General features: G+C 36.2%; 1 protein-coding gene across 1 annotated transcript; it reads right to left on the bottom strand.

Annotated features, from left to right (window-relative positions):
• Positions 1-3537: 3537 nt before the first annotated feature.
• Positions 3538-4554, bottom strand: LOC127095484 (uncharacterized). Its single transcript, XM_051034165.1, has one exon. The coding sequence runs from the start codon at positions 4552-4554 to the stop codon at positions 3538-3540; it is 1017 nt and encodes a 338-aa protein (XP_050890122.1).
• Between the last annotated feature and the right edge of the window lie 21809 nt (positions 4555-26363).

Genomic DNA, 26363 nt, shown 5'->3' with positions numbered 1-26363 from the left:
GCATGCAAAACAGACGTGTTGGTGAGAACATCAGGAGTGGCCAACTAATTACAAGAATTAGGGAGAAATTTTAATGGAGAGAAAAGAAAGGGAGGGGGAGATGAGAGATTTTTCTTATTTTTCATATATATATATATATATATATATATATATATATATATATATATATATATATATATATATATATATATATATATATATATATATATATATATATGGTTTAAAAGAGGGGAGCGGAACATACGGGAAAGATTTTAATTAAATATGTTTAGTTCACGAGAAGGAGGAGAGAGATTTTATTAATTATTTATATTTTTATTCATATGATCTTAAATACCTTATATGATATTTAAAGATGAAAAATTCAGAAAGAAAAAAATTTGGCAATAAAATTTGTAATATTTAGTGATTAAAAATTATTAGAATTTTGAACCACAAGATTGTTAAACAATGGTAGAAAGAGAGAGAGATAAAGATGATTACTACATTAACCTTGGATAAGAATGCATTGAATAAATTTATACAAGTGTTACAATATGATTGGGATCCAAAAACAAACAAATGAATAATACGAAAAGTGCAAAACTCGGGCTTGTAATCGGCTACACCATTTGGTTAATCGGTTACAGTTGACATTGAATTAAATCACTTCAGTGGTAATCGGTTAACGCTTGGGATTAACCAGTTACACCTTCGAAATCTTCATTTTTCTGCTACTTCAAAGGTGGTTATGGCTTTGCTGTAACCTGTTACACCCCCGTGTTAACCGATCACAACACTTGAATTACCATTATAACTTTCAACATACCACTTTAATTCAAGTGCTCCAAGTATTTCATGCTCATGTTCATCTTCAACCTCTTGAACATATCATTTGTGACTCTCTTAGTCAACAAATCATTCACTTGGTCTTCACTTATGCAATATCTGAATCATAGCATTCCTTCACTAACAAGTTTCCTCAAGTAGTGAAACCACATCTCAATATGCTTGCTCCTTCCAGGTGCAATTGGATTCTTAGCAAGATTAATCACTGAAACATTGTCAACCATGAGTGTAACAACCTCACCCTCATTATTGCATAACTCCTCCAATAGATTCATAAGCCACACAGCTTGACACGCACATAACAAAGAGGCAATGTACTCGGTATCACAAGATGAGAGTGCAAGTACCAGTTCCTTCCTCGAACACCATGAGATTGGTGTTGTACCAACATAAATATGTATCCAGCTGTAGGCTTTCAATCATCTTTATCTCCACACCAATTGGATCGGTAAAACCGAGAAAATTGCATTTTTTGCCCGTATCCGTTGTGGGAAAGAGAATTCTGCAGCCAACAGAACCTTTGACATATCCTAGGATCCTCTTGACTACTGCCAAGTGAGACACCTTCGGTCTCCCCATGAATTTACTCATAATCCCGACACTAAATGCCAAGTTCGACCGTGTATTTCTAAAATAACGCAAGGATCCAATAAACTCCCTATATTGAGTTGGATCAACATCGTGTTCATCCCCATTCTTGGATAATTGCAGGCTTGGTTGAGCTGGAGTAATGGCAGCATTACAATGCTCCATTTCAAACTTATTCAATATCTCAAAAGCATGCCTTCTTTGGTGCATGAGCAGTCCTCTTTTGGACTTGTGGAACTCAATTCCAAGGAAATATGTCATGAGACCAAGGTCGGTCATCTCAAACTCTTTCATAAGTTCACTCTTTAACTTTGAAATGCACTTTCAGTTACTTCCCGTTATCAACAAGTCGTCTACATATAGACAAAGTATAATCACTCCTTCACTCGTATTTGTCTTCACATACACTCCATGCTCGGATACACATTTCTTGAAGCCAACCTCCTTTAGGAAACCATTTATTCTTTTATTTCAAGCTCTTGGATCTTGCTTCAAACCATATAACGCCTTCTTTAACATGTATAACTTCAGCTCTTGGTTTCTCAAAACAAAACCAGGGAGTTGTGCTACATATACCTTCTCTTCAAGTAGTCAGTTCAAAAATGCATATTTAACGTCCATTTGGTAGATGGGCCAATTGTGGTTATTTGTAATACCAACAACAAAACTAATGATTTAAATCCTAGTAATCAATGAAAATACCTCTTCAAAGTTTATGCCTTCTCTTTGCAAAAATCCCTTAGCAACAAATCGAGCCTTATGCTTAATTATTTCACCCTTTGGATTTGCCTTCACTTTGAACATCCATTTTACACCAATTGACTTCTTTCCATCCAGTAAATCAACCAACTCCCAAGTATTGTTCTTCTCTATAGATTCTACCTCCTCCTTCATAGCACAAATCCACTTTGGATCACTTAAAGCATCTTCCATTTCAACGGGTTCAGGTTCGACCATAAGTGCAAAATGGACGAAATCCCCATCATCATTGACTTCGTTATCTCGGAACAACTCACAATCTTTAAGTATTTAAGGAAAATATATTTTCCTTATTGATCTTCTAACATATCCTTAATTTCGGGCTTTGACGACAGGTTGTTCGGCACTTCCTTTTTCAGTAGAATATGAAATTTCAAAGTTGTAACCAGTTACAACTTTTTGGTAACCGGTTAACGATTTTTTGTAACTGGTTAATGACTATTTGTAATCGGTTAAAAAATGTTCCACTTGCTTCAATTCACCGACCACGACGTCCCTACTGATCACGATCCTCCTATTTGCAGCATCAAATAGTTTGTAACCACCGGTAGAGTGATACCCTAAAAGTATCATCACTTCTCTCTTATCATCAAGCTTCTTTCTAAGCTATCCTAGAACATGTTGGTACGCTACACAACCAAAGACTCTCAAATGGTTCAGATTTAGTTTGAATCCTGACCATGCTTCCTCCGGTGTTACTTTCTCAAGCTTCTTTGTGGGACATCTATTTTACAAAGAGGCAGTTGTGGATAGTGTTTTATCCCATAACTCTTTCGACATATTCTTTCCCCTTTAACATGCTTCTCACCATGTTCGTGATCAATAGATTCTTCCTTTCGAAAACACCATTTTGTTGCGGTGTATAGGGTGGTACTACCTCATGTACAATCCCTTATGGATCACAAAACCTCAAAGCCTTTTGAGACATATTCGCCTCCACCGTCTGTTTTGAGCACTTTAAGCTTATGACCGCTTTAGCTCTCAATCATGGACTTGAACTTCTTGAATACTTCAAATACCTCACATTTCTCTTGATTAGGTATGTCCATAGCTTTCTACTATGACCATAGATAAATGTGATATTATCTATTGTCACCAATAGATTCTACTTGCATCAGTCCACACACATCCCAATACACCACCTCAAGGTGATTCTTTGTTCTACAACCTACATCCTTGTTGAACTTACCCTTATGTTGCTTCGTATGCATGCATTCTTCAAAAATTTCAGCCAGTGTGTTGATTGATGGAAACTATGTTACCATTTAATTCTTTTGCAAGTCTTTGAGATCTCTAAATTTGAGATGTCCAAGACAGTAATTCCATAGCCACTCTTCTCGACTTGCTGCAGTAGCAATACATCTATGCTCCATAATCTTCATCCATAACGTGCAACCCCTTATTTTCCATGTGAGTCTTGTAACCCTTCCAAAGTAATTGGCCAATACTTATAAGATTACTTTTGATTCCTAGAAAGTACAAGACATATTTTATCAAGGAATATCCACTATCGCTTCTCATTATCAAAACATCACCGATCCCATAAGCCGCTAGAGTGGTGTCATTCGTGAACTTCACTTTTTTCTTCATGGCACGATTGATTTTAACAAACCAATCCTTCCTCCCAGTCATATGAGTTGAATAGCCCGAGTCCAAATACCACTCCTCGTTGCATTGGACTCTTTTCATACCCATCATGTTTGTTTCTCCTGCATGTAACCGACTAACCATATCATGCAACCAATCACAAATCAATTTTACGGAATTCCTTGAATTGTGATTGTTGCTGCTGTAATATCCTTTTGTGATCATGACTAAGAGTGTATTCTCTTTATCAAACTCTTGTCTTGCAACCTTGGCTTCATCCCCTTGAGGATCCTTCTTGTTCGCATTGCAATCTTTTGCAAAATGATTAAACCTTTTATACTTAAAGCAATACTCGTTGCTTTTGTCAAACCTTTTCTTTTCACCTCTAAAGTTGCCTTGACCACCATTTTTGTTGCATCTCCTATCACCCCTTCGACAAGTTGAATTCTTTGAATTTTGATACTCTCTTCCACCAAAGTTATGAAAATTCCCTTTACTCTTCACATGCCATTTTCCTTTCAACCTCTTGTCCTTCTTGTTGAAGCGAGCTTGCAAAGCAATATCCTCATTTTCCTTATCGGAATTTCTTTCCTCCATTCTTTGCTCATGAGCCTCAATAGAGCTTTGCAGTTCCTTTTTGCTCATCATCACAAGATCCTTCGATTCCTCAATCGCCACAACTACATTGTCATATCTTGGTGTTAAATAACACAAGATTTTCGCGACAACATACTGCTCCATAACAGTTTCTTTGCATTCCTTCACTTGATTCACCAACCGAGTGATTCTCATTGTGAAATCATTGATTGTCTCCTTTTTCTTCCATTTGAATCAATTTGAGTTGACGCTTGGGAGTTTGTAACCTTACCACATTTGCCTTGTCAGTCCCTGCATACGCCTTATTGATGACTTCTTGGCAAGTGTATCGATACTGTCGAAGTAATAAAAAAGATCGAGACCACATGGACTGCCTCCAAGCAAGACAAAATGTGTGCAATTTGGAAAAAAATAGTAAAAAGGGGGTTCAAGTTTCAGTGTGAAAATTAAATAAAAGCGTAAACAATGTCACCAAAGTAGCCAAATTGTGTTGTAGAATCCCATATTCCTCTCTTGTTGATGTTTGATGCACTGCATGAATTATCTAATCATTATAACCTTACGACAAATTAATGAAACTATTAGAGTTGATCCCTCACGAAATAATTCACTAACCACTACCAGAAGCTTTCTATTCCTAGTCCACCAACGTAAGCAGGGTTATGCGATGTATAGATCATTAATTTTCTATGGCACTATTCAGGGTCTCCTATCCTTATTCAACCGGCATAAGTACAACAACTTCCCTATGTCCAACACATAGACTAATGGTCAGTATTCCTTATGTGCCCAAAATCAGATTAAAAGAGTATCTTACATAAAAAGCATTACAAACAAGAAGAAATTGAATACAATTATAGATCAATAGGTTCATACAGTGGTCAAGTCAACTTAGAATCCAACAATTGAGAAACATGTTCATCATAACACAACCTAACCTAGAAGAGTTTAACTACTCATAATGCAATTAAAAATACCGCAATTGATAGATGAAAATAACATAAGAAGTCCCTTGAAGTGATGGCCTCCAATGACTTCAAATGTTCTAAACATTTCCACTTTTTCTCTCAATATCCCAATTTCGTAACCATTGTGAAAGTGCTGAAAAACATCTTTTAAAGGCGCCAGAATGAACCAGAACGTCAGAAAAAGCCTAGAAAAGTGACCATCGCGTGCATGATAACCTGCATCGCACGCACGATACATATTTTAATGCCCTACCGCATGCGCAATGGTGGATGTGATTATTTCTGAAGCTCCACTCTTTTTTGCTCATTTTTCACTCAAATTTTAACTAAGTCCCCAATTTGCATACGTAGCTATTCCCCCCCCCCCCCCCCCCATTCTTTGGTCATTCTTCCTTAGATTTTCTCGACTTTCACTTATTTTTCTCTGATGCTTCAAATAAATATATGTAATGACATATTGTCATCACAATTCCAAACTTGATGTGTTGTTTATCCTCAAGTAACTCGCCTGCAACTGCACATTTCTACAGATAATAAGTCACACAATAGCAATCGAATGTCACCAAATTAAATATTTCTTTTACCTTAACATGGTTCTAGCTCCCAACTTCTATCCGGAGAATTCAGAAAATGTCCTTAACATTGAGGAGTACTCAACCTTCCTCTCAGCTCACTATAACTCACTCAATGGATAGGGTGATCTCTCAATCAACATGCAAACTCAATTAAACTTAGCTTGATCATGTTCTAATAGAGTCAGTTATAGAAATAACAACACACGTATTAGATCACTTTTCAGGTTGTAACTTGACTTATGTTATGGTAGGATATTTTTAGGAAAGTAAGATTAAACCTTTGGAGTTAGGTTCCTAGTTCTCCTTCTATCATCATACTTCTGTGTCCATTTTTGCTAGTACTAGAGAGTCTTGATCTTTCTTATAAATATCATTCTTTTCTTTTCTCATTCATTTTTTTGAAGAAGTGTCTTTTTTCACTTCTTTCCAACAATATTTTTTCAAATTTTAGATCATATTCTCTAGTACCCCAACCCCAAACTTAAAACTTTTCTCACTTCCAAGAGAAACCCCAAACTTAATCTTTTTCATATACTTTAATATTGCACTTCTACCTAACTCCAAAGAGAGGGCAGAAAGAAAAGATCATTCAAGTAATATGGCTAAGAATTTAAGGTTGTGTCACCGAGAGAAAGGTTTAGGCTCAAAGTGTTTAGCAATGGATAAAACTATTACTAAAGGGTGGTTTTACAAAGGCTTGGAGTTATAAACGAAAAATATTTTCCTTAGTATATGTTGTTCAAACCAGATAACTTAATTGAAAACATATCAAACCATATAAAAGAATAATGCATGAATACACTCATAAAGAAAGAAAAGTGAATAATGGAAATATTTGGCTAAAACCTTACTAGATGAGGTATCTATAAAATGAGTACATGTCTGCTGATTATTTTCTCATCCTTCGTCTTCAAGTTTCTAGTTTCTATTATGATGATCAAGTTTCTTTTGGATAATTTGTTCAATGCTAAAGTGCTAAACTTGCATATGAAAGAACATAAACATCTATAAACTTGTTTATTAAAGAAAATTGAGATCTTCATGGAAAATTTATGCTTGAGTTGCTACTTCCTCTTGATATGGTCTTGAATAGAAATAAAATAAATCCTACAAAATGAAAACTAATTAAAATTTGATGGGTTACCTTCCATTAAGCTCTTTTTTAAGGTCATAAGCTTAACCTTTTAATTTTTGTGTAAGGGCGACATTTATTACACGGAAAACATAGCATCCTTCTTCTTCCTTTTGTTTGGTAGGAATTCCATCACCTTTAGGAATTGAAAGTTTTGCTTCCATATTCTCTTCAACTTGATAGTATCGAACAAGGCATAAATCTCATCGCATACTTCATCTATTTCTCCTCTTTTATCAGCCTTGTTTCTAGGTGTAGAATGATTCTTTTGTTGTAGTTGGATATCTAAGTCTGAGTGAATGATTGAAATTGAAACTTCATCCAAAATGATACAATCTTCATCTTGCATTCTGAATCTTTTCCCACATATATTTTTCTCCTATGTTGCTTCTATTTCTTTACCAGGTGTTGTGCACTTTTATTATTTTTTAATATTTTTCAACTCTTCTCTCATCGAATACCTCAAATTCTTGTTTGACTTCTCTTTCAATTTCCTTATCTCTAGGACTATCTAATATATTTTCATAGAAATATCCACTAGATCCCAGTTTTAACGCTAATTGGCTAGATACTTGACCAAGTTGCATCTCTAAATTCTCAAAGGATGTTTCCATGTTGCTTTGCACGGTTTCTTGATGCCTATTGGTTTTCTCGAAAATGAGTTGAGTCATCTTTGTAAACTAAGTCAAGGTTTCTTCAAGTTGAGATGATGAATCCCCTCCCATGAATGATCAGTGTAAGGTTCTGGTTCTGAATAATTTCTAGCATTTTCTAGAATGGGCGTTTTTGCAGCAGGTTCATTTACACAAGCTTCAAACTTTGCAAAGATAGCATAGACATCATCTTGCAAGATTGTCTTGACCTTTCATACAAACAAGAAGAAAAATACCTTAGTAGCACTGCACTAGATAAAAAAAATTAAACAAAAATAAAACTAAAAAGAGAAAAAATAGGAAATAAAAATAAAAATAAAAATAAACAAAAAACAAATTAAACATTGCACAAGTGTTGCGTTATTGAAATATCAATAGTCACGGGCAACGGTGCCAAGAACTTGATGACTTTACGACAAGTGTATCGATACTGTCGAAGTAATAAAAAAGATTGAATCCACAGGGGCTGCCTCAAAGCAAGACAAATATGTGCAATTTTGAAAAACTAGTAAGAAGGGGGATTTTCATGTTTCAATGGGAAAAATAAATAAACACATAAACAATGTCACGAAAGTGGTTAGGTTGTGTTGTAGGATCTCATATTCCTCTCTTGTTGATGTTTGATGCCCTGTATGAATTATCTAATCACTATAACCTCACGGAGAATTAACAAAATCGTTATAGCTTATCCCTCACGAAATAACTCACTAACCACTACCACCAGAAGCTTTCTATTCCTAGTTCGTCAACGTAAGCAGGGTTAGGTGATGTATAAAACATTAATTCTCTATGCCACTACTCGAGGTCTCCTATCCTTATTCAACCAGCATAAGTACAACAATTGACCTAGGTCAAACACATAGAATAATGGTCATTATTCCCCATGTGTCCAAAATCAGATTAAAAGAGTATCTCACATAAAAAGCATTACGAACAAGAAGCAATTGAATAAAATTATAGATAAATAGGTTCATGCAATGGTCAAATCAACACAGAATCCAACAATTGAGAAACAGGTTCATCATAACACAACCTAATCTAGAAGAGTTTAGTTACTCATAGTGAAATTAAAAATACCACAATTGATAGATGAAAATAACATAAGAAACCCCTTGAAGTGATGACCTCTAATGGCTTCGAATACTCTAAAAGTCTCCATTTATCCTCTCAAATTCGTGATTCAATCTCCCAATTTCGTAACCCTTGTGAAATAGCTGAAAAACCTCTTTTAAAGGCGTCAAAATGGACCAGAACGTGTAAGAAAAAGGCTCATAAAAATAACCATCGCACAAATGATACCCTGCATCGCGCGCGATGCATCTTTTATTGCCCCATCACGTGCGCGATGCTGGACAATGGTGGATATTATTATTTCCAAAGCTTCACTAGTTTTTGCTCATTTTTCACTCAAATTTCCATTAAGTCCATAATTTGCATACTTAACTATTTCCCCCTTATTCTTTGGTCATTCTACCTCAAATTTGCTCGACTTTCACTTGTTTTGCTCCGATTCTTCGACTAAAAATATGCAATGATGAACTGTCATCATTTCTCTAAGATATCCCATGCTTTCTTTGACGATTCGTAATCACCAACTTTCTCAAAGTTGTCACCATCCACACATTGATGCATAAAAAACAACACCTTGAAGTCTTTCTTCTTCTTTTTCTTATGTGTTTCTTGTTGTGCATGTGTTTCCCCTACGATAAAAGGAGTTACCCCATTCGTGATCACTTCAAGAATATCTTAGCAGCCAAACAACACTTTCATTTACTTGCACCATTTATCGTAATTCTTCTCATCAAGGATAAGTAGGTTTGCAGGGATTCTTTCATTGGAAACATAACTCATGTTTCACACTAGGTGTTTATCGATCAGAACCAGGATCTTGATGCCAAATGTTGGAACTTTGAACCACAAGATTGTTGAACAATGGTGGAGAGAATTGGAATGTGGAAAGAAAGAGAGAGAGAGAGAGAGAGAGAGAGAGAGAGAGAGAGAGAGAGAGAGAGAGAGAAAGAGAGGATTGAGGGGGAGAAGTGATTACTGCATTAACCTTGTATGAGAATGCATCTAATACACTTATACGAGTGTTACAATATGGTTGGATCCAAAATAAACAAATGAATAGTAGGAAAAGTGTAAAACTCGGGCTTGAAACTGATTACACCATTCGATTAATCGGTTACAACTAACATTGAATTAAATCACATTCAATAGTACATGGTTAATGCCTGGGGTTAACTAGTTACGCCTTTAAAACTTCACTTTTCTGCTACTTTAGAGGTGGTTCTAGCTTTGCTGTAACCGGTTACACCCTATGTTAACCGGTTACAACACTTGAATTACTACTATATCTTTCAACAAAAAGGTTATAGTTTGCCACATAACTTATAAAATATTGTGTACATTTGATTCATATTATAACTCTCCGACATAAATTAAAATTTTTATATTACAAAATATTGTAGTGATTATAATTAAAAAATATTACAATTTAATAAATATAAAATAAATAAAAAATTTAAAATTTGATATAAAAGAAAATATAATAAAATACATAACAAAATTAGAAAAAACCTAACATAAATAAATATAAAAATAAAAATTAGGCTTAATTGCAACTTTGATCCCCATATTTTATCATATTTTGGGTTTTGATCCCTCTTTTTTTAAAATCACGGTTTTGGTCTCTTTTTTAAGTTTTTTGTGTTGTATTTTAGTCCCCTAAAAGGGATCGAAATCCAACAAAAAATTTAAATAAGGGACCAAAATCGTGATTTTTAAAATGGGGGGACCAAAACCCAAAAAAAGAAAAAATAGAGAGACCAAAATTGCAATTAAGCCTAAAAATCATTTAAAAAAACAAAATATTACAGTGATTATGATTTATATTAAATACAAAAATAAAAATAAAAATGTGAAGGTGAATAATAGTTATAATAAGTTGATGGAAGAAATAAAGAAAAATCACACATAAGAGATGTAGGAACACAAAAGAAAATTTTAGTAAGTATAATCATTTATGAAAGTTCTCAAACCCACGAGGCTATTGGATGCTAGGACTTTAATGAGGTGTCATTTCCGCCCATAACACTATTAAATGTTGAAACTTCAATGAAGTGTCATTGCCGCCCACAAGACTATTGAATGCTTGAAATTTAATGAAGTATTCTTGTTGCCCGCGAGGATATTGAATGTTGGAACTTCAATGAAGTATGCTTGCCATCCACTGATAGTAAAACACTGGATTTTCAAGGAGAAACTCTAATCTCCATCGAAGGCCATTGAAAAATTAGCCCTAAAGAGAGAACATCCTTTAAAAGGACCTAGGAGCCATAAAGCCTACCCCTAAGAAATACATGATTGGTAAATTAGAAAGTGTATTAATCTATTAATGTAGTGATATCGGGAAAATCCCAGAATATTGATCTCGAGGACGGCGTGATATTATAGGGTTCGAATTTCAGTTCAATTAAACATACTAGTATTTGGGTTTTGGAATTTGTTTATTTGCAAAAGATAAAATTAAGACAAATCTAATGGAATAGAAAATAATATGCGAAAAGCATGACAAAAATGGAAGTTTGATTTTGAATCTTGTCATTATCCTAAATTTACCTACTAATAATTAAGTTGTATTCCTATGATTACTGGTTCTCTAGGTTATTTATTCCTAATTCCATAGCAATTATGCCTTTAAATAATTAAATTGATTTCCATGGACATTGTCATACCCCAAAATTCGCCTTACCCTTCATAAAGTTCATCTAGGTCACTAACTTTAATCATATGCATAAGCCTTATAGACGTCTCATTTCATCTGCATAATCATGGTATACTACAAGAGGACATATATCATGGATTCAAAGCTTTGTGCTTGCACCTAATGGGACTTAGGGTTTCTCTTCATATAAAGGTGGCTCAATCAATCAAACCCTAAATGGAGGTAGCTCTTGATGCTTATGCATTGTGCCCATCATTGAAGATTCAATTGTGATTTCTTGGTTAAGCAAAACCCTAATCTTGGAATCCTCACTTGATTATGGCTTCCATAAACCCTAATTATGTCCTACACTCATTGTGTGGCCTAGTAACCCCAATTTCATATGATTCTCCTTTATGTTATTGGTGTCTGTTTCTCTTGCTTGGCCAAGATTCATCCACTTCACTTGTTCATAGTCGCTCATGTGGTTTTCTTGGTTTTAACTCCATTAATATCATACTCACACATGTGCACCTTGTGTTTATCAATGTCCATTGGTTTGATCACAAGTTCTTAGTCCCACCATTTTCATTTGCTTCCATTCTCATGGCATTTAATCTGATCATCTCTCCATGTATGGCCCATAGTTTGTCTATGCCTTGGTTTGATTTCATCTGGCCCTTTGGTATTTCAAAATCCATTGTATGCCATTTACAATGCCTCGATTATTTGGTACATGGATCTTTGGTTAGGTCATGTTTATTGTCCATTTTGGTCCTTGCTAAGGTCTAATGATTCATCTAAGTCTTGTACCATCCATACACATCCATTGGTTCGGTCTTGGTTCCTACATGGTTGAATCATGGATCTTTGGTCTAATTCAAGTCATGGTCATGTTAATGTGGTTATTCATTTCAATATCTTGCGTCATTTTCCATTTCAAGATTCAATTCAAGTCATGTTCATATGTTCATTACAATGTTCAAATTCATCCATTTCAATTCATTACAATCCATGTTCAAGTTATAATTCAAATCCATCCATTTAATTCAAATATCAAGTGCAAATCATGTCCACACAAATTTCATTCAAGGTGTCTTATTCCATTCAAATGATCAATTACATCATTATAATCCATCATACATTGTTCATTACATGGAAAATTACAAAAAAAATAGCATTATAGCCAAATGTTGACTTTGGTCAACAATTGACTTTTTGGTCAACTGTAACCAAAGTCAACCCAATTTTCCTAAGATCCTAATGCCTATAACCCTAATCCTAGTTCCATCTTTAATCTTTCCTATTTGATCCTTGACTTTTGGATTCTTTCCTTTTGTACATGATAGTCCAAAATCCATGTTGCATTGTCCAAATAACCTACAAAACAAAAGGCTCCAAATGATATTGAGAAAGAAAAAGCGTAACAAAATTCTCTAACCTTTTGCAATAACTCCCTAACATATTTTTTAACAACCATTTTTTCAACTGAATCCAACAACTTATAATAGAATTCGGTTTTTCCAACTGAATCTAATAGTTGAATTCTAACAAAAAGAACTCAAATCTTCAATCACCAACCTTAAAAAACCTATAATACCATTCAACATAACTCCCCATAATAGCCAGGACCGAATTCACCAACCCTCAATGAGTTCCATTTTTGAAGAACTGAATCTCTGAATTCAAAAACACTGCATAACGATCCAAAAACCATAGAGAAAACCCTACAACAAAACCCCCTCACAAAACCTTCAACGAGGACCCTACTTTTTTCACATAACTCCCTCCAACTGATTACAAAACCCCTTTGATCAACTCTAAAGGAAAAAACTTTCTTAAGAATCTCTCCAAAAAATCGTAACATAATAGAAACTACCTAATTCAGAACCAATTTCCTCTCCCTATAGCAACTCTTCAACCAACCGAACTTATACCAACTAATAGAAGCCATCCAAACAACTAAGAACTGACTGCTCTCCATTCCAAGAATCCTTCACTACAGAACCTGCCAACAGAACAACTTCAACCTCCTTTAACCCCTTCAATCACATGCCACAACTCCATAGCCGAAATCACAAGTCCTCAGAGAAAAAGACAACTAGAAAAATGGAAATAGAAGAAGCAAGGAAACAGAAGCATAACAGGAAAAGAGGAATAAAACTTGATCTCACCTCTTGACATATCGATCTGCTTCACACTCTTCTCTTCACGCCCATCATTGAATCCACAACGCTTCACCCCTCATCAAGTACGCCCAATAAAATACTTCATTCTTCATCAAGGTCACTGTCATACCCCAAAATTTGCCTGTTAATTTTTATGATAAATTGATTCATGCATGGCATTCATTTCACATTTGCATTCATTCATTAGCATACATTCTCATATAAATTATAAATTTTAATTTATTTATTATGTGATACAGATATAAAAAATAATAATGATTTTGGTTATCTGTATGATATAAATAAATTATATATATATAAATAAAATAGTTTTAATTTAATGATAAATAAAAATAGATTTGAATTTGAATTTAATTTTATTTGTTAAAGCTCATTAAATTAAAATAACTATTTTTTATAATTTAGTGACTCATGTTCCATTTATTCATTATTTATAAATAGTACTTATTTAGTAATTCACGTTTTTTACTTAATAAAATTTATTTATAAGAGTAACATTTTTTTAAAAGCCCATAAATTATAAAATAATTTTGGTTGATATAAGTAAGAATAATTTTGATTTTTTTTTAAATGATGAAAGTAAAAATAGAAATAGGTTTAAATTTTAATTCAATTATGTAACTAAAATTTAAATTAACTTTTATTTGTTAAAAGTCATTTAAATTATTCATTATTTATAATAGTATTTGTATAAATATTTATTTATAATAATAGATATTTAAGACCAAATCCAAACCAAAAATATATAAATAATCATAGTATTATTTATCATATGATGGTTTTGTTTTATAAGAATAATTTTGGCTCTAATTTAATAACAAAAATTTAAATTTTAATTGTGCAAAATGTTAGAGCTAACTCTCCTAAATTATATGGTGAGATCCTAAAGTATAGGAAGGGATCCAAATATTTAGCAAGGTTAAACCCTAATCCACACCATTATAAATACTTCATACGGCTGCAGCGAGAGAAAGGAAGACGAAAAAAGAGGAGAGATACATCAGAAGAAGATACACAAGGCAAGGCAGAAGCAAGAAGATTCACGGGCAGGGAAAAGAGAAGCAACCATAAAGCACTCATAGCCTGAATAAGAACAACACACATACAGTGAGCAAGCTAGAAGAATCAAATCCCCAGTAAGTGTTCATTATGGAATTTACATCCAGCATGATTACCTTGCAATACTCCTTAATTCATGCATGAATAATATTGGTTTAATGTATATATTGAGATGATGTATTCATGGTTTGGTGGATGTTGATATTGCTTTATTCAAGTATGCATCTATTCTTGATATGTCATAGCATGTTGGAGAAATTCTGTTTGCATGATTAAAGAATTATATCTGTCATTTAGTTATTATTATATGAGTGTTGTTTCTAGCATGATTATGTTTATTTCACATGCTGTTATTACATAATAATGATGATGATAATATAATGGTGATAATATAAATCAGTGGTTGTCTTTAACGTGTATGTGTAAGGTTTGTTTTATCATTATCACTTGCAGTAAAGAGAACTAATACATGAGTAAAATAATATAAGCTTCTTGATTTGTGCATGACTATTTTTATTATTGCATGATGATTACATATGATCTTATTTTATGTGTGTGATTGGATATAAGATGAAGTTACAAGTTTGTTATATTCACATGAAAGAAACAGTATGAGAAAAAATAAAGTAGCCCGCCGTAAGAGTGAATGTTGTAACATGCATGGTGGTGTGGTGTCAAAATGGAAAAATCCATGTAGAATTAATATATATTTTAACGAAGGCGAATAAATAACGAATGGACCAACATGGCTCGTTGGTAACTCCCCCCTCACTGCAACATGGTTCAGTTTTTTCCTATGTTTATTAATTAAATTTTCATATATCACTTAATTAATTAAAATGGGCTGTTTTGAATAAAAAAAATCTATTTATATTTTTTTTCTCTTTTCTTTTAAAATTTCTATCAATTTAGTCTAAGTTTTTTCCATAAATTCATAAAAAAAAGTTTCTGTTATTATAGACTAAAAATATTCTTAATTCATTCTTAAATTTAGTTTATTTATTTCATTTGTCATGAACTTTCTATGCCCTTTTAATTTTGTACTCGTTAATTAAGATTTAGATATTTTATATCCCCTTTTAAATTATGTACCCCCCATCCCGAAGCCATGTAATAGCGTAGTCTTATTTTTCTCACTTTAATTTTTCCATACTGTGAATATAACTGTCTACATGTATGCTAATAGGATTGCATGGAAAGATAAATAATCAAACTTAGATAAATTAATTCTAGATAATATATCCGAATCCAATCATTTCCATACTTGCACCTCTAGGGTAACCCTCTCTTTGTTGCCTTACGATATTACGGTCATGTCCCGCGAATGTGGGGATACCCTTAGCAAAGACCCTTTCGATTAAATCATCATCATCTCTAAACAGATAAGTCATAGTCCCTTCGATCAAAAGGTCAATGTCCCTACAAGATAAATCATAGTCCCTCGAACGTTGCCTTCGAATATATGACCTTGTCCCTCGAACGTTGCCTTCGAATATATGACTTTGTCCCTCGATAACCCTTCGTTGTAGCCTACGATTAAATGATGATCGTCCCTTCGAATGCTAAGGTATCCTTACAAATGTTGCCTTCAATGACCAACCGACGACCCCACGATGTCCCTTTACATCCAAAGGATAAGACTACTTACTTCTCAATAGTAATGACATTTTTACCCTCCTAAGGATAGGAAATACCTATAAAGACCTTGGTTAGGTATAACTCTTAAATGCTTGCTCACAGCTTAAAATACTTTTCACACCTCACACTTTTCAAAACATCTTTTAGAAAATCACCACTTGATATACATTCGCACCAGAATCATCGCCGAGTTATATTTTTCTAAACATCTTTCAAAATCAAACGAGATAAACACTTTGTATACATTCGTACAAGAATCATTACAAAGTTAAACTCTCCTTTCAAAATATTTTCTAAACACACCATATTTCTCAAACACTTTCTCAAACAAGGAAAACATAAGTGAGTTAAGCAATTAAGAGCCCATGGATAACCATGGATACAAAGGGTGCTAACACCTTCCCTTTGTATAATGTACCTCCCGAACTCAAAATCTAATCAAGGTCTTTCCTGTTCTTTTCCGCCTTTCCTTATTGGATAAAAGAAAAGTCGGTGGCGACTCTTGCTATCCACAACATTGCTTTTCAAAGCAAAAATACAAAGTCAGTTCACCGTATCACAGAACTGGCGACTCTGCTGGGGACTCTTAAAAAGAGAGGTTACCTTAAAGATAAGATCACTTATGTTTTCGAATTGTTTTTTTGTCTGATTTACTTTTAAGGGATTGTTTGGGTATTCTATGCTTGAGTGAAATATCCTACACCCGGATCTAGTGTACCTTAGGTAAGTAGCAAGAGATCATGGCGACTGTCCGGCGTACCCCCCATCCCGAAGCCATGTAATAGCGTAGTCTTATTTTTCGCACTTTAATTTTTCCATACTGTGAATATAACTGTCTACATGTATGCTAATAGGATTGCATGCAAAGATAAATAATCGAACTTAGATAAATTAATTCAAGATAATATATCTGAATCCAATCATTTCCACACTTGCACCTCTAGGGTAACCCTCTCTTTGTTGCCTTACGATATTACGGTCATGTCCCGCGAATGTGGGGATACCCTTAGCAAAGACCCTTTCGATTAAATCATCATCATCCCTAAACAGATAAGTCATAGTCCCTTCGATCAAAAGGTCAATGTCTCTACAAGATAAATCATAGTCCCTCGAACGTTGCCTTCGAATATATGACCTTGTCCCTCGAACGTTGCCTTCGAATATATGACTTTGTCCCTCGATAACCCTTCGTTGTAGCCTACGGTTAAATGATGATCGTCCCTTCGAATGCTAAGGTATCCTTACAAATGTTGCCTTCAATGACCAATCGACGACCCCACGATGTCCCTTTACATCCAAAGGATAAGACTACTTACTTCTCAATAGTAAGGACAGTTTTACCCTCCTAAGGATAGGAAATACCTATAAAGACCTTAGTTAGGTATAACTCTTAAATGCTTGCTCACAGCTTAAAATACTTTTCACACCTCACACTTTTCAAAACATCTTTTAGAAAATCACCACTTGGTATACATTCGCACCAGAATCATCGCCGAGTTATATTTTTCTAAACATCTTTCAAAATCAAACGAGATAAACACTTTGTATACATTCGTACAAGAATCATTACAAAGTTAAACTCTCCTTTCAAAATATTTTCTAAACACACCATATTTCTCAAACACTTTGTCAAACAAGGAAAACATAAGTGAGTTAAGCAATTAAGAGCCCATGGATAACCATGGATACAAAGGGTGCTAACACCTTCCCTTTGTATAATGTACCTCCCGAACTCAAAATCTAATCAAGGTCTTTCCTGTTCTTTTCCGCCATTCCTTATTGGATAAAAGAAAAGTCGGTGGCGACTCTTGCTATCCACAACATTGCTTTTCAAAGCAAAAACACAAAGTCAGTTCACCGTATCACAGAACTGGCGACTCTGCTAGGGACTCTTAAAAAGAGAGGTTACCTTAAAGATAAGATCACTTATGTTTTCGAATTGTTTCTTTGTCTGATTTACTTTTAAGGGATTGTTTGGGTATTCTATGCTTGAGTGAAAGATCCTACACCCGGATCTAGTGTACCTTAGGTAAGTAGCAAGAGATCACCGCGACTGTCCGGCGTATACTGGAATGGTTAAAATGATGGCTACGGTTAATGTGACACTTTGGATGTCCTGATGTTCCTCATGTTTACTTGAGGAAAAATTTGGCGTCTGCGTGGTGTCATCAAAGCATTAACCAGACCTTTAGAACCCTAATTGACTCATCCTAGCCATTAGAAAGTAGTGAGATAACTGACTTCGGTTCCGACTGGGGTTGGTTGATACTCGATACTACACTCTTTGAGATTGAACTTTAGGGAAATTTTGGTCAACTGCTTGGTGTTGCACTGAAGTGGACTTAAGGAAACGTCAATGATTTGAGATCCTTCTAGAACCCGGTTACTATTCTAGGACAGGTTGAACCAACCAAACTTCAGTGGGGAGGGTACTTACCTATGGAACTCATGCAAGCCTCAAAACCTAGGAATGATTGTGGTGTGACTTGTTTGTGCTTGTTACTTACTTGACATCATAACATCATAACATCATGACATCATGGCATTGTACTAACCATTTCGAGGACTTAGGGATTTAACTTTGCTCTGTTTTGTAGGGCTATGGCTTCCAGGAAGACCATTCGGATCAATTTTGTAGCGACCTCTCCTCAACTCAAGGATTTAGTGTCGGAACTTCCCGATCATGCTCAGTTCATCAAGAAACATGGTTATCTCCTCAATTTAGTTACCACCGGTTTCAAGGATGATATGATGAGAGTTCTATTCCAGTTCTTCGATCCTAAACATCATTGCTTCACCTTCCCAGATTATCAGTTGGTACCCACATTAGAAGAATTTTCCAGGTTGCTTGGGATACCTATCCTTGATCAAACACCTTTCAGTAGTTTAGAAAAGACTCTATTGCTCGAGAAGAAGAAGGACAAGAAATCTGTGAGTTGCATTAACCCGGGAAGAAGGTTTAAAGGACAGGCTCCAAGAGTCAAGATTGGAATTCCGAAGGATAAAGAAGATGAGACAGAAAATGATTCGGAAGATGAGAATGATGATCCCTTCAACCCTGAGAACAACTATGAAAATTATGAAAATGAACAGTACTCTCCGAAAGATGTTAAGTATAAGTTGCTGGAAGAACGTATGCTAGCTATGGAGGGTCAGAAGGCGCCCGGTCTGGATTTCGAAAGCTTAGGTCTGGTCTCTGATGTGGTCATTCCTCGCAAATTCAAGGTCCCCGCTTTCACTAAGTATGATGGTGCGTCTTGTCCTCAGATGCATCTGAGAGCTTATGTGAGAAAGATCCAGCCGTATACCACTGATAGGAAGCTATAGATCCATTTCTTCCAAGAGAGTCTGTCTGGCACATAGTTAGAGTGGTATTATCAGCTCGAGAGCTCTAACATCTGCACCTGGATTAATTTAGCGACAACTTTCTACAAGCACTACCAGTATAATTCTGAATTAGCGCCTACTCGGCTACAGCTGCAGAATATGACTATGGGCTCTAAAGAAAGCTTCAAAGAATATGCTCAAAAATGGAGAGACTTGGCTGGCAGAGTCAAACCCCCTATGACTGATCGAGAATTAGTGGACATGTTCATGGGTACACTGACTGGCCCATTCTACAGCCATCTATTGGGAAGTTCCTCATCGGGTTTCACTGAACTTATATTGACGGGTGAACGTGTTGAAAGTGGCATTCGAAGTGGAAAGATACAGGCGGCTACCTCTGCAAGCACCAAAAAGTCCTATCAGGGGAAGAATGAATCAAATGCTGTGTACGGTCAAAGGGGTCATAACAAGAAAAATCGTGACCATACTGTTGGAGCAGTTACGATTGCAACACCGCCATCTCAAAACTTCCAACACAGACAAGATAGGCCAAGAAGGCAGTTTACCAAGATCAATATGACTTTAGCACAAGTACTGCAGGGTATGCTAAAAGCAAATTTAATTACCCTCAGAGATCCTCCTGCAAATCCCAACACTACTTCTCCTCGTTATAATCCCAATGCCAGGTGTGCATATCACTCCGATAGCCCCGGGCATGATACAAACGATTGTTGGTTGTTGAAGAATAAGATTCAGGATATGATCGACGCTGGAGAAATTGAACTTGATCCTCCGGAGACTCCTAATGTCATCACTGCTCCTATGCCTAATCATGACAAGACTGTTAATGATGTGGATGACAATTCTCACATTACTAATGTAGCTGACTTAGCATCTCCTCTCTTGATTATCAAGAAGAATTTATTGCAAGCTGGTTTATTTCCAGGTTGTGCTGAAAATTGCGATCTCTGTATACTCCGACCCAATGATTGCTTGAAGTTGAGGAATGGTATTCAACGGCTGATGGATGATCGTACAATTCTCTTTGAAAAGATTCCTAAGGTGGAAAACCCTATTGAAGAAATATCTGTGATTGCTAGGTCCAAAGTTCCAGTGAAGATTACCGCTCTAGAGTGCCTGTGAAGATTACTGCTGAGCCCAAGGTAGCTCCCCTAATTATTACTGCACCTGGCCCAATACCGTATTCCTCAAGCAAAGCCATTCCGTGTAATTATGGAGGTGATGTTTACATCCACGACATAAAGTAAGATGATAATTCTGCTAATCCTAATGACGTTGACATTGTTGGGACTAGTAAAATTACTCGAAATGGAAGGATCTTCTCTCCAGAAATCTCACCTCCCGCCCCTGAAACTCGAGGAAAGGGACCAGTAATCAATCCTTCTCAGTCAAAGACACCAGTCAAAGTTACTACCGAAGATGTTGCCAAGCAGGAAATGGAAGAAATGCTGAAAATCATCCGTAAGAGTGATTTTGATGTGGTAGAACAGCTGGGGCATACTCCGTCTAAAATTTCGATGTTATCCTTGTTGTTATCTTCTGAATCTCATGCCAATGCGTTGATAAAATTCTTGAAGACCGCTCATGTACCTCAGGAGACATCTGTCGATCAGTTAGAAAATTATGTTGCTAACTTGGCTGTTGATAATGGCATAGGCTTTTCTGATGCTGACCTGACACCAGCAGGAAAGAATCACAATAAAGCTCTGCATATCTCCATTGAGTGTAAGGGGAACACCTTGTCTTATGTGTTGATCGACAATGGCTCTTCTTTGAATGTGCTACTGAAAGTTGTGCTCGATAAGCTTGACTGTAAAAGCATTGAACTGAAACCTAGTGACGTTGTGGTGCGTGATTACGATGGTGCGAAAAGTGTTGTCCATGGTGAAGTGGTTCTCCCTATCAAGATAGGACCTCAAGTCTTCAACACTACCTGTTACGTAATGAACATTCGTCCTGCCTTTTCCTGCTTGCTGGGACGCCCTTGGATCCATGGGGAAAGTGTTATAGCTTCGTCTCTCCATCAAAAGCTGAGGTATCCAATAGAGGGCAAGATTGTCACTGTGTATGGAGAAGAAGAGTATATTGTCAGTAGTGTGCATACCTTCAAATACGTCGAGATGGATGGTGAATTCTTTGAGACTCTTTCTCAGTCATTTGAAGTAGTTCCTCCGACCAGTCCTGTCCTTAAGCCAACTTCCCGTGTGCCCGAGGTTATTCGTGCTCCTCCTGCTATGATTTCTCTGAAAGATGCTCAAGCCGTGGTTGAAGATGGTGGTCGTACTGGCTAGGGTCAACTGATCAATGTACCGTACAAGTCTGATAAATTTGGCCTGGGGTTTAGCTCTGGAAAGATAGTCAAAGATCAGATTAATGTTGTAGAAGATGCTGATAGCGATTGCGACTTGGATAGCTGGATTTTCCCAACAATTGGTGACGGACTCAATAATTGGAAGGCTGAAGACACTATCCCGATTTCCTTTAGTCAGGAGTAATTGTTATTGCTTATTTTAGTGTTTCAAATTTTGTAATTTTTATTATGAACAATTGAACTTCTTAAAGCATTGTGTCTATGCCCGGGGCACAATAGCTAATTTGTCAAGGGTTTTGTCATTTTCATAAGCATATTCACATTCAATAAATCAATGGACTTTTTGCATTCAAATATTGCGCTCTTTATCTTTCCTGTCATCTTTCAAATAAGCTATGTTTTCTTACACACACTCACGTAACAAATTGCAGATCCATATCCACTATGGATCCTATTGATAATAATTCTGCTACTGTTAATTATGGCTTTAAAAATCCGATCTACCAAGCCGAGGATGAAAGTGAGGAAGATTGCGAAGTGCCTGGAGAGCTTGCCAGACTGTTACTGCAAGAAGAAAAGACTATACAGCCGCATGAGGAACCAATTGAAATTGTAAATCTGGGTACTGAAGTAGACAAGAAAGAAGTCAAAATAGGAGCAGGCTTGGAAAACAGTGTCAAAGAAAGATTGATTCAGATGTTACATGACTATGTAGAGATTTTTGCTTGGTCTTATGAAGACATGCCAGGACTGGATACTGATATAATAGTACATCGTTTGCCGATGAAGGAAGATTGTCATCCTATTAAGCAAAAGGTTCGTCGCATGCGTCCTGAAATGTCTGAGAAAATCAAAGTCGAGGTTATGAAACAATTTAATGCAGGTTTTCTAGCTGTTACTTCTTATCCTCAATGGGTTGCTAATGTGGTACCAGTGCCAAAGAAGGATGGTAAGGTGTGAATGTGTGTAGATTACAGAGATTTGAATAAAGCAAGTCCCAAAGATGACTTTCCACTTCCGCACATTGATGTTCTGGTAGATAACACCACTCAACACAAGGTATTCTCATTCATGGATGGATTCTCAGGTTATAACCAGATTAAGATGGCACCTGAAGACATGGAGAAAACTACGTTTGTGACGTAATGGGGCACTTTCTGTTACAAAGTAATGCCATTCGGTTTAAAGAATGCAGGGGCAACATACCAGCGTGCTATGGTGGTTTTGTTCCATGATATGATCCATCACGAAATAGAGGTATATGTGGATGACATGATAGCCAGATCTTATACTGAAGAAGAACATCTCGATCATTTATACAAACTGTTTGAGAGGTTGAAGAAATATAAGTTGAGATTGAACCCGAACAAATGCACCTTTGGAGTAAGATCCGATAAACTCTTGGGCTTTATTGTTAGTGGTAAAGGAATTGAGGTTGACCCGGCTAAGGTGAGAGCTATTCAAGAAATGCCAGTTCCCCGTACAGATAAAGAAGTCATAGGTTTCTTGGGACGCTTGAATTACATTGCCTGATTTATCTCCCATTTGACTACTACTTGCAAACCCATCTTCAAATTACTGAGGAAAAATCAAGAGATAATATGGAATGATGAATGTCAAGAAGCTTTTGACAAAATCGAGAAGTATCTCCAAGAACCTCTAATTCTGATGCCACCAGTTGAAGGAAGACCTCTAATCATGTATTTGACCGTGTTAGAAAATTCAATGGGGTGTGTGCTGGGGCAACATGACGAGTTTGGTCGAAAAGAGCATGCAATATACTACCTTAGCAAAAAGTTTACCGACTGTGAAACAAGATACTCACTGCTTGAGAAAACTTGCTGTGCTTTGGCTTGGGCTGCTCGCCGACTAAGACAATATTTGTTGAATCATACCACTTTATTGATTTCTAAGATGGATCCTATCAAATATATATTTGAGAAACCTGCTCTCTCCGGAAGAATAACAAGATGGCAGATGATTTTAACAGAGTATGATATCCAGTATACTACCCAGAAAGCAATCAAGGGAAGCGTGTTAGCTGATCATTTGGCTCATCAAGCAGTTGATGATTACCAATCTATGAATTTTGAGTTCCCTGATGAGGATGTTATGCTTGTTACTGATTATGAAGAACCTGGACCGGATGAAGGACCCGAACTGGGATCCCGATGGACTATGGTTTTTGATGGATCTTCTAATGCATTGGGCAATGGTGTTGGTGTTGTAATTATTTCTCCCAAGGGTTTCCATACGCCTTTCACTGCTACACTATGTTTTGATTGTACCAATAATATGGCTGAGTATGAAGCATGTATTTTGGGACTCAGAGCTGCTATAGACCTGAGAATCAAGTTTTTGAGTGTGTACAGAGACTCAGCCTTAGTAATCAGTCAGATCAAAGGAGAATGGGACACTAAACATCCGAATCTCATCCCTTATCGAGAGCGGGTGTTGACATTAATCCCACACTTTGAAGCGATTACATTCGAACATATTCCACGAGAAGAGAATCAGTTGGCAGACACATTGGCTACCATGTCATCTATGTTCAGAGTCAGATGGGACAATGAAGCTCCCATGATCACCATTGAACGATTAGATGAACCAGCATATTATTATGAACTTAATGCTGATGAAGTAGAAGAGAAACCTTGGTTCCACGAAGTAAAAAGATATTTAGAAACTCAGGAATACCCTGAAGGGGCATCCATCAATGATAGAAAATTTCTGAGGAAGTTCTCCGCTAAATTCTTTTTGAGTAATGGAGTATTATACAAACATAATCATGATTCGACTTTGCTTCGCTGTGTGGATAAAAAGGAAGCAGAAAAGATTATGGAAGACATGCATGACGGTATTTTTGGGACTCATTCTAGTGGACATACGATGGCCAAGAAGATTATGAGATAAGGGTATTATTGGTCTACCATGGAAGCTGATTGCCACCAACACTCCAGAACTTGTCACAAGTGCCAGATCTATGCGGACAAAGTACATGTACCTCCTGCTCCATTGAATGTGTTGACAGCCCCTTGGCCCTTTGCAATGTGGGGCATTGATATGATTGGAGAGATTAAACCTACTGCTTCTAATGGACATCGTTTCATTCTTGTTGCTATTGATTACTTTATGAAGTGGGTAGACGCAACCTCATTTGCTTATGTCACCAAGAATGTGGTGGCACGGTTCATCAAGAATAGTCTTATTTGTCGGTATGGCATCCCTGAAAGAGTTATCACTGATAATGGTACTAATTTGAACAACAAGATGATTACTGAACTTTGCACGCAGTTCAAAATAAAACACCATAACTCTTCTCTGTACCGGCCAAAGATGAATGGCGCCGTAGAAGCTGCTAATAAGAATATTAATAAGATTATACAAAAGATGACAGTAACATACAAAGACTGGCATGAGATGTTACCATTTTCTCTTCATGGTTATCGCACTTCAGTACACACTTCGACAGGGGCAACTCCTTTCTCTTTAGTCTACGGAATGGAAGCCGTTTTACCAGTGGAAGTTCAGATTCCCTCTCTAAGAATTATGAAAGATGCAAGCTTAGATGAAGATGAATGGATTCAGACTCGACTCGATCAGATAAATTTGATTGATGAAAAGAGACTTGCGGCTGTTTGTCATGGGCAGATATATCAGAAGCGCATGACCCAGGCATTTAATAAAAAAGTCAAGAGACAGGTGTATCAAATTGGCGACTTAGTGATAAAGCGTATCATTCTACCACAAGGTGATCCTAGAGGCAAATGGACTCCCATATACGAAGGGCCATTTGTAGTTAAGAAGGTATTCTCTGGTGGAGCCATGATGCTTGCTACAATGGACGGCGAAGATTTCCCGCAACCCGTGAACGCGGACATAGTTAAAAAATACTACACATAAAAGAGACCCGCTAGGTCGACATATCTAGGCAAAAGTAAGGGCATCCCGGCAAACCAAAAGGGTTCGGGCAAAAATTAGGGATAAACATATAAAAATGTACACCCGGCAAGTCGAAAACCTGAAAAGGCGGCTTGGGCTAAAAAGGGTATCCTGGTTGACTGAAAACCTGAAAAGGCGGTCCAGGCAAAAATTAGGGATTAAAGCGTATGACTATGTCCCGTTCTCGGTCAGCTTCACCAAAGCCAAAGAGACTGAACAAGCCAATCACTTCTATCCGACAACAAGAGATGAGATGCTTGAAGACATAATAGCAGTAGTAGAATTAAAATCAATAGGACTTTTTTTTTCATAGCTGTTTTTTCTTTGCTTTCTTGACAATTTCATCTTATTAGGATTTCTGTCTCCTTGTATTAAAATTGTTTGTTTATAGGCCCTCTTTCAAAATCAATACAATTTTATTTCCAAAAAGATACTTTTGTTTTACTTTCTCCGTTTTGTTTGCATAAACGTCCATTGATTTAA

The sequence above is a fragment of the Lathyrus oleraceus genome, chromosome 6 (genome assembly GCF_024323335.1).
Source record: "Lathyrus oleraceus cultivar Zhongwan6 chromosome 6, CAAS_Psat_ZW6_1.0, whole genome shotgun sequence".
NCBI lineage: Eukaryota > Viridiplantae > Streptophyta > Magnoliopsida > Fabales > Fabaceae > Lathyrus > Lathyrus oleraceus.
The sequence above is the reverse complement of the archived record's forward strand: the minus strand, read 5'-3'. Positions and strand labels throughout refer to the sequence as shown.